Raw genomic sequence first — 15,422 nt, 5'->3', positions numbered from 1 at the left:
AACAAGTCCACTGAGGGTGCTTCCCATTGAAGGACCCTTTCACAGGCATAATGTTGGAAAATTAGGGCATCCATCTGTGCTCTGAGTAACTCCATTAAATATATAATACATTAACTTCCATGAGAAATACATATATCCAAAGGTGCATGAATAGGACAACCTTTTGTTTGTTGATGCACTGAATGAGCTGAACAAAATGTTATGTTGCACAATGTAGCCAATAGTCATCACGGGGTGAATATGTGTATGCCAAACAGATGTAGACATACAACGATAATCATATATTGTAACATTATATGGAAACATGTAGCTCCAGGATCCATTTAGGAAAACCATTTCCCCCAACACAACAAAATAAGCTAATCTGAAAGGTGACTATCATGAATTTATTGAGCTAGATATTATTTGATGAGTTGCAAAGATCTATTAGTTTCACTTTTCAATTTTGAGGATGACAAAATAATCAAATCCAATTCACATCTGAGAGTTTGGTACTTGATTATACTTCCTTTATGAACAAAACTTCATATACCAACAGCAGAACTGGAAAGGATAAACAAGAAATACTGCAAGGCTTGAATTCATAGCTATTGAAGTTGAGACTAAGACACTGTAGTGTTGGATTTCCATCCTTGGAGAGCAAATGCCAGTGGGAACTGGAGTAGTGATCCTGGAGATTATATTCTAAATCAAAGATGACACTTAGGAATATCTTTGAAGTCTTTTGTAAAAATAAAAGGGGAGGCAGCCATTTTGAGAAAACTTGTTTCCTCAAGTTGCACATTAGCTTATGACAACTGCCATGCTAGAGAAGGGCAATTTATTTCCAACCGTGGATCTTATTTGCAGCAAAGACATTGCTACTGACTAGCACAGTGGTTCTCAACCTGTGGGTCGGGACCCTATTTGGGGTCGAACGACCATTTCACGGGGGTCGCCAAACAACGCAGTCCGCCATTTTTTTCCCCTTTTCCTTAGCTGTGCTACTCCCTTTTATTCTATTGGCTTTTGAAAGCCAATAGAATAGACTCTCTTGAATAGAGTCTAATTCTATTGGCTTTCAAAAGCCAATAGGAATTGTCCAGGCTGTCTCTGCCCTGCTGAGCCTGCCAAAAGTCCCATTCTGCAAACGGTGCTGCACCAGTTGAGTAGTCCTCGACTTATGACCGGTTGGGGGTCGCGGCATTAAAAATGTTGAGAACCACTGGACTAGAATGATTGCCATTTCTATGCAGTGTTTAGGATTTTGAGTTTCTCCATAGCATTAGCTGAACTCTAGAAGTAAAATTCTTCTGTGATGAGCAGGAGATTTTCCATCATGTTCTGAACTTCAAGAAACACCAATGGTTCTGATCAGATGTAGCAGCGGAGAGCAATAACTCTTTTTAATGTGGTCAGCCACATAGGCAGCTGTATTATATTCAGTGATGTTCATCTGCTGCTTGGAGATTAGGGAGGCCTCTGCTAAGAAAATGAAAGCAAGGTCTAATTTATCATCTAGCATAGATGAAAAGATGATAGGTCATATTTTCACAAAGAAAAATCTGATATTAGCCGTTATAGGCTTGGAAATTACCACTCTATACAATACTTTGTTGTGAATTAAGAAAATATGAAAAGTATTCAATTTGTGTTCTCCTTTATTAATAAGGGCCATAAGACACTTTGCACTAGATTTTTAGATTTTAGATTTTTTAACTACCAGTGATTTAAAGGCCAAATGCCAGAAAAAAACTGCTACATCTTCTAATGCAACAGATTTTTGATCAGAGGAATAGAGACTGACATTTGCCATACTTTTTTTTATTGATTTCAACAAAGCCAGAATATTAGCAATATTTCTGGCGTATACTATAAGCATCTGAAGACAATAGAATATTCAGATGGGATCTACTGTAACTAAAGATCAAGAGCCTCATGCAATCTGATCAGCTGTTCAGGATGTGTTGGGCTTTCTTCAGAGATCCCACTGACTGGTATCCAACCATGGGACCCAGACAAGAGGGTGTATCTTTGTGATTCCTCCAAATCAAAAGCGTAAATCTCTTGATCAAATGGCAAGTCATCAGAAGTCACTACATTAACACTCAGAAGTCTTGTGCAATTATGGTTTCATTCTCTTTCAGATCTGTTCTCTTGCTTGGTAGGGTGAAGACCATGCCTTGGCAATGGGAAGCTGCCCCAGATGTTGGCTCTGAAGACTTTGAGATTGTGTATGATGTTCTTTTCTGTTGGATCAAATGGCCTGGAGGGATGAAGGGGTTATTCGATATTGATAGCGCAGTTCTCAGTGTATCCTTAACAAGGCTGCAAATGAGTACCAAGTCCAAGGGGGTGTTTTCTAACTGACTGAAGTACCTTGTTGAACATTTATGCAACTTATTCTAAAAATTCCATTATGCATACCATACCAAATAGGCTGGGGATCTCTGTTCCCTGTGAGCTGTTATCAATAAAGTACTGCACTTCAATTTTTAAAAGTAGTATACTAGCGTATCTTAGTTGTTACATCTTCAAAAAATCACAAACATGTCCATAAATATAATTACAAATAGTTATAAATTTCTGTCAAACAGCGTTTTAATTAGTGCCACACACACACACACCCCTACCTTTTGGAAAAACTCGAATACAGCATACAACGTTGACTGATTAACATGCTAAATCAAACCCTGGCTGACTCAGGGAACTGTTCCCTCATCCAACAAGTCATTACATAATAATATTTATAAGCAGTTCTCCTTTAATTTGTATACTTGACTACAGGAGACAAGAATTATAACAGTTGTAGCTAAAGGATACATATACATGCATTTGTATATAATATGTATTGTATATACATGAATTTGTATATAATATGCATTCGAAACTAAAGGTAGTGCAGTAAATTTAGAATAGATATTGGATAGATAACATTAACCTATGTAGTGTGACTGTAGCATTATTATTTTTCCTTAATATCTTCTTTACTTTGATGATGATGATGATGATAATAATAATAATAATAGATAGTGCTTTGCATGTACACTGGGTACTTCTGTACCTGAGACACATTCCTGGTGTGTCTAATCACACTTGGTCAAATAAACCATTCAATTCAATTCAATATTACAATAAGATTATAGCAATAAAGAATGACTTAATGATGAAGTGACAAAAAAGATGCTAGGGTGCAGAGCTGCAAATCCAAAGATGATTTGGATTTCTAAGGAGAAAGTTGTTTTAGAGTATGTGCATGTATGAACATGGCATCCATTTGTAAGTCTTTGATTTAAATATGAGTTTTCCAGGATTCAGATTACCTCTGAAGAATTCTTGGGAAAAACTACAGCTTCTTTAAAGAGTTACAGATAGATGCTAAATATGCACTTATGTGCACTCTGAAGCAGCTTTTAGATTTTAATTCTGAAGTACTACATATTCTTATTTAGGAGATATAAGACACTGAGTACCTTATATTCTAAGGCATATTGATTAAGAATGTACTTCTTCCATACTCCTAGCTATTAACTATGATATTATATGCCTAATAGTTTTAACAACAACTATAATCACAGGTAATTTCATCTGATCATCTACATCACTGTACCTTCTGGGAAATGTCATCAAAATTTTGCCAATTCGTATTTTTATTACTAATTGAAAGCATTAAATTCGTGGCTCCTCCATTACCATTTTCATTTCTAAATGGCAGGACACAGAGACTACAAGGTACTTCTAATGTTTCATTCTCCAGATCTACATACAGATCTTGTTGCTAGCAACAGGTGTAGGAGTAATCAGTACTTATATAGACTGCTTCGGATTAGAAGACAAAACAGTACTTTGGAACATATCATATTTCTGCTGTGAGTTGTAGTTCTCCAGTCTTCTGCTCCAAAGCACCTTCTTGCCTTTGAATATAAAGTGTTTTTTTAGCCTTAAATAATCTTTTTTTTTCCTGATTTTTTTAATCTCCATCCCTAGCAACCTGTCTCTCAACACACAAATAAATGCAGAGCTTAAAAACTGCTTTCCTAGAATGGCTCCTTTTATACATGTTCATTGTTCCAGCATTTTTTTTATCACTTTCTCCTCAAACTTAATTATATTGTGTTCCAGAGAATTTCAAAGCTTCAAAGAACAATCAAGATTTTACAACTGGATCCAAAGAAGACAACTAAGATAAAAAAAACATTAACATAATATAACTTATTTCAAGTCTTTCTGTGCTAAGGGATAATTATATCAACTAGCTGAATCATTCATAGTACAAAGAGGATCCAAGCTTTAAAGTCTTCCTGGGAAAACCAGGTTTTAATAGAATTAGTACTGATCTAATTCTGCAGGGAAGATTGTTCCACAGAAAGGCAGCAAGAGAAAAGGGCCATCTTCATGATCGCTGATAGTAACTCTCATTTAAACTGTGAGCCCAAACCGAACCCTATTTTCCAGATCTTACTAGACAATCTGATAGTGCTGGGAGCTGTTAGTCCCAAAAGGTTTAGTATAAGAATCATTATAAAAAAGTAATTAGGAAGACTAAGGAGATTTCTTTCCCTCCAAACTGAGTTGCATGTTATTAAGTTGGAGTCAACCGTTAATGATCATTTAGACATTTTTTTCATGGTATTCTGCTCTTTAATAAAATAACAGACAAGATCATTACCTTTTTCAATTTGGGGAGTTTAGGGAGATTTGAGACAGAGAGCAATCCAACATTTATTAAGCTGAGAAACTCCAAGTTCACAAACTCTTCTGTGAGTCCCTCAATTTTGCCATCATTTGATCTGCAGTTATCAAGAACAAGCTCTTTGACCTGAAACACACACACACACACACATACAGACAATGAAGTTATTATTTATTTGTTGTATTTTTATAACTCTCAATATCAGGAATTCTATGGATGATGCATAATCAATTAAATATAAAACAATATATAAAGCAATGTACTAGATGTCAGCAAACCAAGAGCACCACTAATGGCAATAAATAATAAAGAGGATATCTTAGCTATGGAAGTCAACTGTGTGATTTGGGCCAATCACTCTCTCTCAACCTACCTCATAGGGTTGTTGTTGTGCGGAAAAAATGAGAAGAAAGTGTGTTGGATATGTTTTGTCATCTTGAGTTAAATGTAAAAATAATAAAGGCAGCATACAAATAAAATTTAAAAATACCATAATGAAGCAACAAACAAGCTTCACTGTGTTCCATAGCCAAGGCACCATTACAAGTGTTTTGCAACCATCCAACTTCACTAGAGGGAGAAGGTCCTTGGGTGAAGGTCTTGGAATTCTGGTAAGTAAATATAGGACATGCTCTTTTAGATATGCTGCCCCCAAAGCCACTTAGATCTTTATGTATATTAATACCAGCACTTTCAATTAGACCTGAAAGGACAGTATAAATGGCAAAATAACAATATAATGTAATAGTATAAGCCTATTAGTAGTCTATTGTACTTTGTTTTTAACTAAATGGAGTTTTTACATTGTTTCGAAGGCAGTTCCAAGTATAGTGTGTTATAATAATATAAATAGGTGGTTACTAGAGCATGAATAACTACTGCAAAGCTATTTGTGTCCAATTATGTCATAGTGGCTTTATCAGCCAAAGATGATAAAAAGTGCTGTGAGCACCCCTTGAGCCTGTAGTGAAAATGATGGGTCCAAAACTTCCTCCTATTTCTTAGGGCAGATCTGATAATCTACAACCCTTGAACCTCCTTTTTTAGCTCCTGGAACTACCTTGAGTATAATTGCTGAAAACACATCTGTGACATGAAAAATAAACAATAAGCCCCAAAATGATTTAAATCAGGCCACCCCAACCCAGTCTGCAGCCTGAACCCAGGCCATGGCCTGTTGGGAAGCAGGCCGTGCAAGTGGTGGGCGAGCATGCAAAACCATCCCCTTCCCCCCTCTACTGCCTTTCAGAGCCAGAAAGGTTGGGGAGCACTGACTTAAATACATTAATAAAAAATATGCTCAATCATATCATACCATTACTGTACTTTGCCACCTCTACTATCAATCAGTTTCCAAGCTCAGTTCAAGGTGTTGATATTAGCATATAAGAAATGAATAGTTTAAAACTGTTTATCTGAAAGGGTGTTTTCTATGTTGCCCACCAGGATTCCATGATTGTACCACAGGGCCTTCGCAAGCCACCTTCATCCAGGGATGCAAGATGGATGATTTCAAGAAAAAAGGGGAGTGCCAACAATGCCCTCTATGGAATACTCTTACCAGTGAGACTTGCTTGATAAAGTAGGTTTAAAAAAATTCAGACTCTATACATGACCCAAAAAACTAAAAATGTAAATCACAGTCCCACCCATCAGTATAATTACCTTGGCTACTGTAGACCTCAAGCGTCTTCCAAATGTTAAATATGATCCTTAGCCACCAAAATTTCCCCCCCTTGCTTAATATGAAAACAAAATAGGCTGAACACCATTTAATTGGACAACTATTCAGTGAGAATTTTAAAGGTCCTAATGAAACAGAGCAACAGTGCCCTCCTAAGCTAGAGCAGCAGGTAAATAAAACCAATGATTACCTACTTAATTATCTAAAGCAGTTTCTTTCTTTGAGATCACATCTCAATATGAGATGTGCAACAAAAATAAGCAAGAGAGATTACAGTATAAGAATAATTTGCAACAGGCTCTATCAGTCCATTTTGACTCCTGCCTAAAAATATGGCTAAGGGCATTCCTTAATTGGTTTGGTTAGCAGGGTGATGTGGAACCTGTGGGCATTTTAGATTTAACATCAGTGTTATAATAAGATACTAACTTCTGTAAAAGTCTGCATAAGTATATATTTACAGTATGTTTGTGTTATATGAAACACATAAAATAGTTTTTGTTTATGATTGAAGGCTTTGGCAATTATGCTTATAAATAAATTCAGAGAATCAAAACATTACTTTTCATTCAATGGAAAAAGTCCTTGAAAACTAAGACTGAATAGGCATTTGCCTCTTCGTAAAGGGAGATCTCGAAGGCAGATCAGCAGGAAATGTAGTAGAAGGAAAAAGATTGCGACAAGAATTGCAAGCCCTGTGAGAAAAGAACCTTAAAGTACTGATATCAAATCACTTGTAGTTCTGGTTATAGTTCTGGGACAGTGCTTATCCTCAAATATGGTTATCCTGCCAAATAAGCTGAGACAAAATCTTCAGGAAACGAACCTGAAGAACCCAGTGTGTCAGCAATGAGGAAATCTTTGTACCTGCACTACTGTTACTGTAAGAAAACAATCTGCTCTAACAAAACGTAAGTCAGGATGTAGATTTGGTTAGAATTACATAATTTGTTTGTGAAAGTTAGAAATTTGATGAAGATAACGAAGGATGGAAATCTAACTTTAGATAGAATTTGGAGCTTTCCAATCAGCATAGTTCTCCCACTCTCTGTACAATTATGTTAATGCAGATTAAAACTTGTATGTCTGTGTCTGATTACTAAAATTAGATTTAATTTTTTAAAATTCTGTCTTTGTGTTCATATTTGTGTTCATATTTCTACTTTCAACAAACATAATTTAAGTTTAAAAAAATATAGATTTAGGGATTCTCTTCATGGAAAAAAAATCTGCTAATTATTCATTTTTTTACCTCAGTGTATCTCACCTGTAAAAATAATATTATTCATCTTTGACTAGTTTGGGAATTTTGCACTAGCATACCTATCTGATTTGAATTAGATAAAAATCTGCACTTCTACAAGCAAGTCATTTCAATTAGCTCATGGAGCATGAACATTAATTAGCTCTACCTGCCTCAAATGCATAAAGTTCTATTCACATGGGCCTCTGACATCTCCCAGTACATTTTTGAAACTGTATGCAAAATGATAGAACTTCATTTTGCAGTTGACTTTATTGCTGGCTTTCATGAATGTAAAGTTTAAACACATACTCCCCATACAAACTAATGATAATTAATGTAGATTTCAAAATCTAAGCTCTACTCAAAAATTTTTCGTGTGCCATGGATCATTCATTCAAACACATTTGTCACAAAATAGGGTTATGCCCAGTGTGGAATTAGGTTTTCAAATACATTGTAGTTAGTTGAGGAATTTAAACACTTTATATTATACTTTGGATTTCAAAATTAGAATGGATAAAAAAGACATACTGTAATTCTTAGGTTATAATCTTCCATCAAGTTATAATTACATACTGTAAAGTTACAGTACAATCTCATCTCTCTATTTGGGAACATTTTACTTTCTATTGGATGATTTTAGGACTTCTGCTTATTCATTACAGAAAACTTAGAAAACTTCAGAGACTATTATAATAAGGAATGTGTAAAAGCTATTCTTTTTGGCATACATGTTAAAATTTATTTCTAGCAACATAAAAATCAGTTTGGTCCATTTCTTTTATTATGAAGGAGACTGCACTTGAAGTTAAAAGAGAATATGCAGAGACCCAATTTACTAATATGCTTATTTATTCATTTATGCACTTATAGAGCCACCTATCTCATGAGCAAGGGACTCTGGGCAGCATAAACCAAATCTAAAACAATAAATATATAAAATCATTATCATTAACGAATATTAAAACTTTAAAAATCCATTAAAATGGTTAAACATTTTGCTAGTATACATAGTAGACATCTAAAAAAATTAAGAAATAAGATATGAGATAATAAGGAAATTAAGAATATATTGGAGAGATTTGTTCCAGAAAATTCTTAATAAAACAGTCTAGCCCACAACTTTATTGTCAAAGCAGAAGCTTCAATTTCATATCAATGTACTTTAATTCCAATAAATAACCTTCCCCATTTTTTGCCGAGCAATGACAATCTGGTTAGATAATTCTACATAATCCTTAACCAATACAGGCAACAACTTCTGCAGCCACAAGGCTTACGTGTGAAAATCAGCAAACATCTTCCCACTAAAAAGAGGCATACTAGGGATTATATCTGCTCATCCAAATTTGGTTCAGCCCCAAAGCTGTCTAGTATTACAGCAGAATGCAGGTCTCTGCATAAGATAATTCTGCAGTAAGTTCATAAGAAAAAAAAATGCAATGACAAAAGATGTTCAAAATTTGTTTGCTATCTTTTACTACCATTATTTTAAAACATATCTATTTTTATATATAATACAGCACTGACTGCCTTTCAACTGTTATCATTATATGCTTCCTATTTATTTTAGCAGATAAGAATAGCCAAATCATGTTCCTTCATAAAAAAATAATTTTATGAAATTAAAACAAGACTGTCTCCATGTTTTGAGTGAACTTTCAAAGCTAGGAAACAGAGGCCAAATTCAGTGCTAAGGAAGTAATTAATACAACTACGCATTTTTCAAACTGCTAAATCAGCACACAGAGTATACAATAGACTCTCATAATCAGTTTCCAAACAAGGTATTTTCAAAGTTTGCAATATAATGCATTTTGAACTAAACTGTTATAAAATTATCAGTTTGTCCTTTACTAGAGACACCACATAAATACCTACTGATCTTTATAATTAACTTCTACAAAAAGTATTTAAACACATTAGTCATACTGAATTGTAAATGTTCTTTCCATATTTACAAATCATTGAGCAATATTTATATAAACATTAACAAAATATTATATGTACCACTTTAAGAATATTGCATTACACTTTAAAATAATTTGGCAAACTCTCTAAATATAAATGCTCTCGTATTTAAAAAGCCATCCACTTTTTTAAGGGCCTTAGAAAGGAACATGGTAGTGGCTGAATTACTAATTAACATAACCCTTAGCAACATTAGCATACCATGCAGTACACTCAGTCCATGCAATAATAGATATATATTCCATCTTAATTTTGTACAATTCCTATTATGTTTCAGAGTTAAAAAAAGTCATCCTGGCTAAGTTAACCACAGATAAGTATATTATGTTAAAGAACACTAGTATCTTATAAATATTCATCTCTTCAAAGTGTCCATATGTGAAACAAAAAATCAAGATCAAAGGTGACTTTGAAGAATCTTATTTCATTCCAAATTTAAGAGAATAATCTACTACAGGGGTGTCAAACTCAATTTTATTGAGGGCCGCATCAGCATTGCGGTTGCCCTCGGGAGGCCAGGTGGGTGTGGCCTACTAGGTGGGCGTGGATGGAGTGGGTGTGGTTTCAGCCGGCAGCAGGGCACTCTTCTCACAGCGCCGAGAGGTTGAGCCAGGCGGTGCGAAGTTCACCAATTTTGCATCTTGCTGCCTGCTGAAACTTGGTAGGCTGGGGGCTAGGCAGCATTGCACTTCTCATCAGATTCGCGCCACCCAGCTCAGCTCTTGGCGCTGTGAGGAGAGCGCCCTGCTGTCTGCTGAAACCGGGCATGTTGGGAGCTGGGCGGCCTCGCGTTTCTTTTTGGATTTGCCCAGCTCAGCCTCTTAGCGCTATGAGAACGCCCCGCTGCCTGCCGAAACCCCTCCCCCAGAGCCCATCAAGCTGGATATGTGAAGTAGGCGAGGGCCATTTGCTGGCCACTTCCAGGTGATGGTACATTTCTTCATTCCTCACAAAGGATGACACCTCCCCAGCATGCACCCAGGGAGTAGGGCTGTTGCGGCAGGGGCTGGTTCCTCACTGATTCCAGATAGCCTTGTGGAGCTAAGACTGAATGCATTTCAGCATAGATGGCCACCACAAAATTGTACATTGGCTCCCGGCCGGCCTGGGCCGTTCCCTCACTGTTTCCAGGATGGCTTTGCGGGGCACATGAAACCACTTCGTGGGCCACATCTGGCCCCCGGGTCTTCTATTTGACATGTCTGCTCTACTACACGCTCTTTTGAGCAGACTTGAAACTGCCTTGGGCTGACCAGATGCATAAAGAATGAAGTAACAGACAGGACAATTTTAAGATACCTGCCAGAAATTGCCTCCATTTTAGTGGGAGAAACCAAAACTCAGCAGATATGAACTTAAGAGTACTGTATAGAGTACAAGTATGTATCTTGTTTATCTTCTGGGATACCATGCTGATTTTTGTTAGTATTTTTATGCAGACAAATATTTTAGTAAGACATGAGAGGAGACACATTGACAACTTATAGTTCCTGCCTTAAAATAAACAAGTGGAATGTGTAGGTTTTTTTTTTTCTGGCACCAGAGTACATATAAAGGCTGTTGAAAAATATAAAGGGTTAAAAAAAGAAGCAACAGCATGGCTAAAGTTCAGATATGACAGAAAACCACAGGCAGATTAAAAAACAGAAAAACCTTTGATTTAGATTTTAACAATGCCTGGTAGTATATTTATATTCAATAGGAATTTTTATTTAAAAATAATCTAAATAGACTTCAGAGCACGAACATACTTTTCTGGTCCAATCGTCCTGGTAAAGTAGCCATTAAAGACTAAAGTATCGTCCCTTTTACTGCTTTTTAAAAATTAGGTTGCAAAATATTTTGCACCACAAAAGCCCTTCGAGGCCAACTTCAGGGTGTTGCAACTGGAAATGCATCGTTTACAAATCTCTCAAATTCTTCCCAGGGAGGCCATCAGAGCTTAGATTTGGCTGAAAAGCACCTTCAGTTTACGATGAACTTTTTGGCGGGAACGCCGATTTGGTGGGGAGAGTGTTATAAAGAGGGCGCGCGCGCCCGGCTCTCTGCAACTGTGGCCCGTTTAAAGAGGACGCACACAGGCGCGAAGGCCCGAGCGCACGCGCCCGGCCAGAGGCAACGGACGCGGCGTCGAGAAAGAGCGCGCGCCCCTTTCGCGCGACGATTGCCCGTTTAAGAGGGGGAGAAACGCGCGCCGTGGGCGGCAGACGAAGCGGTTGCCGCGCGCAAGCGAGGCGCTATTCGCTCCTCCGCCGCAGCAGCCCCACGCTCGCGGGACCGACGCAGCAGCGGAAACATGGCGGCCACGGAGTCCCTCCTCGAGTCCGTCAGACGTTCGTTTTGCCCTGCGGCCGCAGCTGCGGCGCTCCTGCCCTCGCCCGCGGACTAGCAGCGACCGCCATGCGTGCTCTTTCAAACCCCCCCTCCCCTCCGCGCTTTAAATTTAAAACCAGCCCGCTTTCCCCGGGCCGGTGTGCGCCTGTACGGCTGGCAAGAGAACAAGCTGTTGAAAAAGGAGGAGGACGTCCCCGACTTCCCATTTTCCCGCCCAGGCTTACATCCGGCGGAGTCTGGTTTCGTAACTCCAAGTGGATCCGTTTCTTCATGTCCATGACGGCGACGGGACGAACGGGACGGGCCTGGGTTCAGGCCCTGCGCTTACTGTGCCGAGTCAACTCGCAGGGAAGCGGTGGAGGGGGAGTTGCAGGCAGGAGGAGGGCGGGAGCGCTGGGCGCCTCCTTCGCTGCGACTGCAGTTAAATTGGCAACGGGGCCCTTGGCTGGACTGAGCCGAAGCAAAGTGGCCGCCAGGAGGCGCAGTAGAGTTGCAGAAGGGGCTGCCCGGAACTTCCTCGTCCAAACCACACCCTACTCTCCTTGCTGACAGTACCGTAGTCTCATCCGCTGCAGTCTTTCGTCGATGGCGCCGTAGTTTCTGTAAAGGAATAGTGGTTCGAACGCTTCTCCGATTAATCTTCCCCCTCTCCGTAGAAGATTTATAGAAATTTTCCCATCCCGAGTTTCTTTTGACCATGCATAACGGAAGATTTAGGCTCAAAAGATCCGCAGTACAAGCCAAACGCACCAAATGTATCCAGGGATGCTGTTTCTTTTCTACCTGGAATATGACGGAGTTTACATCTGACGTGTCTCTAAATCTGATGTGTTTATCTTCGACATAAGAGCCCTGCTCATGGATGAAATGCAGGGGTGATTTTTATACACTGCACAAAGTTCTACTAATAGCCCCATTTATAGTTTGTTGGATTCAAAAACAATCCCGCTAAACATCAGAATGTAGCCTAAAAAATAGAAATCAGCTATTCTGAGTAATTGGCATGGACACATTCTTAAAAATCTAGTCCAAGAATGTTTATCTTAATCTCCTTTCATAAATTTTGTGTTGCCCATTGCTTTTTTCTTGCAATTCTCATTTCCCATAGCTTTGGTCTTTTTTTTTTCCTTCACATGTACAGAGATAAAGGCTACTTACCAATAATACTGATTATGAGTATTAGATTAGTTCTATTATTAAAGCAGGAGAAAAGGGAGGGAGGACTGCCCCTGTAAATTTACTGAGATTCAACAGCATAGCTTCCAACCATTTTGAGATAGGATCCAGCTAAAAATTATGCCAGGCATCACAAAGTAAAAAGAAATCCCCTCTATTCATATTTCATGCACTGCACAATTCAAAAATATTCCTGTTTTCTCCATTAAATGACAGGCATTCAGCAGAACTTGTCATTTTAAATCTGACCAGGTAGCAACTTCATAATAGTAATTTATGATTTATAATTCACCCTGTTGACTGATGAGTACAAGTGGTTTTCTGTCATACTTGTAGTCTTGTTATGCCTTCTGGGTTTCTGGAATTTAGAGAACTCTTATGGTAACCCAAGGATGTTTATTTTTATAACCCAAAGCTCTTTCTTACTAATTAAATGCCACGTTAATAATGAGATTTCTCATACTTTAAATATTTTGATTACATAGATGTGAGTGGGCATTCTAACTACCAGTCATTCGGAATTTGGGTGGTGTGCAAATTAATAATTGTGAACTTTGTGATCATTAAAAATGTGCATGTTATTTGTTAAGGTTAGGGTAACATATACAAATCAGCTAATGGTGTTTTTCCTAATATGGAGACAACTGATGCTTTTGGGCAGCTGCAGCTAAAGGCACCTTTGCATTTGTACAACACTGTAAGCCATAAACTAATCAACATGTTTTAGGCTTGTAGGTGGTGTGAACTTGTCCAATGTAGTACTGTAGGTTTATTAATCAGTGAATTATACGAACCCAGAAAATGGAATTGAATAAATCATAATTCAATTAACAATTATGACTTCAGGTATACGTCTTGCTAATGAATGTCTGACAAGAAAAAGACCCAGACCCAAAAGGCAATCCAACAACTGTTCCAAAAATCAAAAGCTAGTTTGAAAAATATTTTAAATTACTTACGGAAGAATAGCCAAGCACATATAGGCTACCCACAATGATAGTCTACTTCAGAATGCTAACATCCCCTTCCTTTTGTCGGACATGATTCCTAAGATTGTACTTGTATGAAAATAATGAAATAACAGAAAATAAACCCACAGATTTTTTCTTCATTGAAAACCAGCTAATTTATCCTTTGGGCTTTTAAAAAGTCTGTTGCTTATCATTTTTGAAACAAACTACCAATTGCCAGACCTTTACAAGTCCTACTTTCAGGATGAATATAGATCATATGTGTCTCCACAGATTTGCAAACTGTGTTCAGACTTGCATCTTTAAAAAGCCCTGTATTATATAAAGTGTACTATTAATCACACATCTAGGGACTTGCTCACTGAGTATTTACAATACTCCTTTTATATGATGACACAACGCTTGTTTCAACAGCAGGTGATGCTCATGTTATATAATTATATGTTCTTGTTATAAAAGAAATGGCTAAATGTTACACTAATAAGGAAATGGTTCATTTTGACCAACTTGTGCCAATTACATTTTATTAACAATTAAAATTGATTATTTGCATGGCCACAAATAAACTAATAATTTGTCTTTTAAAAGCTTTCTCATTTATTTAAAATATTTGAATGGTCACCCATATTATGTATAATAACTTTGGATGGCTAGCAACAAATATACAGATAGCAAAATTTAAAAAATTAAAAACCTATCCTACCCTCAAGCATTATACAGGTAGTCTTTGACTTACAACCATTCATCTAGTGACTTCAAAGTTACAAAGGTGCTGGAAAAAAAACATGACTATTTTCACACTTGTAGCCATTGCAATATTCCCATAGTTACATGATCAAAATTCAGACTCTTGGCAAATGGCTCACATTTATGACAATTGCAGTGTTGTTGGTGTCATGTAATTTTTGTGACAAGCAAAGTCAGTGGGGAAGCCTTATTCACTTAACAAACGTTACTAATCTGAAGCGATTCACTTAACAACTGTGGCAAGAAAAGTTATAAAATGGGGCAAAGCTCACTTAACAAATGTCTTGCTTAGCAACATAAATTTTGGATTCTGAAGGAACTGGCAGATGTGATCTCAGAACCACTGAACTATATCTTTCAAATATCCTGGAGCACTGAGGAACTACCAGAGGACTGGAAAAGAGCTGATGTAGTATCCATCTTCAAAAAGGAAAAAAAATGGATCCAGGAAACTACAGACCTATCGACCTGACCTCAATATCAAGCAACGAATCAGCAAATACCTAGAGGCAAACAAAGTCATTACCAAAAGCCAACACGGGTTTGTCAAAAACAGATCATGCCAGACAAATCTAATTGCATTCTTTGACCAGGTGACAAAATTAATGGACCAGAGGAATA

The 15,422-nt window shown here is 37.6% G+C and overlaps 1 protein-coding gene across 3 annotated transcripts in view; it reads right to left on the bottom strand.

Annotated features, from left to right (window-relative positions):
- Window positions 1-14,570, bottom strand: part of ANP32B (acidic nuclear phosphoprotein 32 family member B) — a 35,503-nt gene extending 20,933 nt beyond the window's left edge. Inside the window, exons 1-2 of one of the 3 annotated variants that reach the window (XM_039333734.1) lie at window positions 12,132-14,570; window positions 4,649-4,798 (exon numbers count right to left, since the gene is read on the bottom strand). In XM_039333734.1, coding sequence (XP_039189668.1) covers window positions 4,649-4,798; window positions 12,132-12,185 — 204 coding nt within the window. In that variant the 5' untranslated portion in view covers window positions 12,186-14,570. The remainder of the gene's footprint in view (window positions 1-4,648; window positions 4,799-12,131) is intronic. The other 2 variants (XM_039333733.1, XM_039333732.1) reach the window with 2 other exon arrangements.
- Window positions 14,571-15,422: the final 852 nt, after the last annotated feature.

This window comes from Crotalus tigris, unplaced genomic scaffold (assembly GCF_016545835.1).
Source record: "Crotalus tigris isolate CLP2741 ecotype Arizona unplaced genomic scaffold, ASM1654583v1 scf7180000024506.7606697, whole genome shotgun sequence".
In the NCBI taxonomy this organism is placed as follows: Eukaryota; Metazoa; Chordata; class Lepidosauria; order Squamata; family Viperidae; genus Crotalus; species Crotalus tigris.
This window is presented reverse-complemented; position numbering and strand designations above follow the sequence as displayed.